A 2978-nucleotide genomic window follows, 5' to 3' on the forward strand; every position below is an offset into this window, starting at 1 on the left:
GGTGGCCGGGAGCGGCCACTGCACTCCAGTCTGGGCGACAGAGTGAGACTCCAACTCAAAAAAAAAAAAAAAACAAAAAAAAAAACCCAAAAGTCTACAAAAATCATAATGTAAAGACATGCCAATGATGTTAAGTGAATAAAGCAGGTTACAAATCAAACAGCATAATTACACAGAAACAATGTCACCCAAGAGGTAATATTAAATAGTTAACTAACTAGTACATGAAACATTTCCAGGATAAAGGTTCACAGGAAGCTTATAATAATACAAAGGATGACAGGAAAAAACTGACAATATTTCCTAATGCAATAGATTTAAACTATTTTTGGAATCATCATTAGCTAAATTTTCTTACTTTATGCAGATTAAATATCTTACTCATTACTGTTTGGTTTCATATTAAATAAATTTATTTTCAGATCATGAGGTTTTTTAAAAAATCGAAATAAGTATGTATCATAACTGGGTTTTGGACATTTTTGCTTTACATTTATGTGTGGTATAGTGTATTGGTTCCCAGATTTTCCAACTGCACGAATTAAGTAAAATGCAAAAATAAATGTGGAGAAAAAAATGGAGGATACTGATGTGATGATACCAATATTTATTTTTTCCAAATAAAGACACTTAAAAAAAAAAAAGCAATAAGCAGTAACTATTCTCTACTATTGCTCTTCTTTAGGTAAGAAAGACTTTTAACGCCAAAAAAAGTAGGAAGTTCAAAATAAATAAAAATTGTTTAAGTTAAAAAATTTAGCTTTACAAAAAACAAATTATCCTTTTTTCCCCCACTTTAGACTGGCTGAAATTTCATCATAAGCTGATCTGAGAAGCACTTCAAACGGAAATAACACTGAAATAGGTGCCAGAAGCCTGGAGTCTTGGTCTTAGTTTGAATATGATCAGATACTACATATGTTCCGGGCAAACTGGCCCCAGCTTCCCTGTACTTCTCTGTAAAATGGAATCATTCTTGACCTATTTAAAGCATACTGTCATAAAACCAAACAGGATGAGTTTAAAGCTTAAGGAGGTATTTACCTTTCATCTACTTCAAGAAAAACACAGCCTGGGGTATGTGTTGTGGTAAAAATTCTTTTATCCACTGGAATTCGAGGAGCTATGGAAAAAAACAACAAAAACCAGACACCCATTTAAAGGCAAATATCTAATTAACCATCCACTTAGCTAACCAATTCATGTTTAAAAAGGCAACAAAATCTCTATATGAAATGGCAGAAATCACACTTGGGGTCCTGGCCTTTAAGCAGTCAAAGTTACAATTAAATATTTTTCATTACCAACTACATTTTAATTAGGCCAAAACGTGACACCTACTAAACTTAATTTTAAACAGAAAGAGAACATCTGTGAACATTAAATAGTTTTTTCATCACAAATAATCTAATAGTTAAAACTGGAGTAACTAGTTAAGTATAGTCATATCTTGTGGTTGTATATAACTAAACAAAAGATTTGAAATGTTCCTTAGTACCATCTGGATGTCCTTTATTTGTGTAATAAAATTGGTTGGTCACTTCTGTTCTAATACTTACTTTGAAAATATATTGATTGATATATTTGGGTATAATGCTAATATTCCATTTGCTTATGCATTACTTAATATGCAAGAAACCTTAAGCAAAGGCAGCAAACAGCATTTAGGTAAACAGAACCACCTAAAAACACACACACAGCTCAAATATCCACCTGGACCTCAGTTCCCCCTGCACTATGAGCCATAGTTTTTTTCATATTGTAGCATTTGTGGGTTTAATATGAGTAAACAATATTACATATATTATACAGTAACGTGTTACTGTTTTTATTAGATTTGTCTTATTTTTAATGTGCAACTAAGTTTTTGAATGTTGTGCTCCTGAACCCATTTTTCCCATAAGCCATGTGGTTTTTATTGTGTGATTTTTGTATAGGATGGTAATTTGTAGAAAAGCATCATGTCATGTTACATCAGAACTGACTGTAATTTCAAGTAACACATGGAAGTTGCCTATGTATTGACATGTGAGTTTAGAATTGTAGTTCTGCTCATAGAAGACATAAAATACACTTTTTACTCAGGGAGCTTCAAAACACTTCAAAAACATAAATTCGTTTCTGTGGCCTCTCTGAAACAATTTCAGTGCTCTCATTTCACACAAGACAGAAGCAAAAGGCCACATTGAATGGGTCACCAGTAGAGTGAGGATTAGAAGACTGCAGCTGTCACCAAGTCCTATGCTGACACCATTAGCACATGTTGTCTATGAAGAAGATGATTGCACAAGATGTGTAGGTCAAAGAGAGACATCAGTAAAAACCAGCGTAAAAACGCCTAAGGAGTTTAAGGGCCAAATTAGAGGCTCAAGCAATCTTTTTTGATCTACAACTGCAGTAAACAGGCTTTCTCAAGCTCCTATCTGATTGCTAATCTTGACACATCTTATCTAAAAGCAGATCCTCCTGCCTTACCTTCATAACCAGAGTGAATCTTTTCAACCAGCGTGAGGCAGCAAGGTTCCGATTCTGGCTGGGCAGAGCTATGCACATGAATCAAGTACGGGATAATCCGGAACGGGGAATAATACTTCTCTCGCTCTCTATCTTCACCTCCACTGAAGAGATTAAAGGTGATTAGTGCTGGCCCCGATACACTCAATTAGCCCACTGGGCAACATGTCTGGGAAAAATGTTTTATTGGCAATTTCCAAGAAAGACGTACCCAAATGTAAAATGTTTAAACACTGTTTGTTTCCAAAAGAAGGAAAATGTTAGCTTAAATTTTAATTGCCCAAGGGCAATTATACTTGTTCATTATCCCACAAAATGAGGCTTTATAAAGAGCTGGTTTAGATTCTATAAGTATAAAAACAATCCTAGTCACTCACTTGTCCATGCCCAATTTGCAGTCTTTTTTTTTTTTTTTTTTGAGTTGGGAGTCTCACTCTGTCGCACAGACTGGAGTGCAGTGGCCT

The 2978-nt window shown here is 34.6% G+C and overlaps 1 protein-coding gene across 1 annotated transcript in view; it reads right to left on the reverse strand.

Annotated features, from left to right (window-relative positions):
- The window catches only part of PER3 (period circadian clock 3), a 62400-nt gene that overhangs the window by 45754 nt on the left and 13668 nt on the right, over positions 1-2978 (reverse strand). Inside the window, exons 8-9 of the mRNA XM_021715721.1 lie at positions 2476-2618; positions 1045-1123 (exon numbers count right to left, since the gene is read on the reverse strand). Coding sequence (XP_021571396.1) covers positions 1045-1123; positions 2476-2618 — 222 coding nt within the window. The remainder of the gene's footprint in view (positions 1-1044; positions 1124-2475; positions 2619-2978) is intronic.

This window comes from Carlito syrichta, unplaced genomic scaffold (genome assembly GCF_000164805.1).
Source record: "Carlito syrichta isolate Samal-C Ts95f unplaced genomic scaffold, Tarsius_syrichta-2.0.1 Scaffold307329, whole genome shotgun sequence".
Lineage (NCBI taxonomy): Eukaryota > Metazoa > Chordata > Mammalia > Primates > Tarsiidae > Carlito > Carlito syrichta.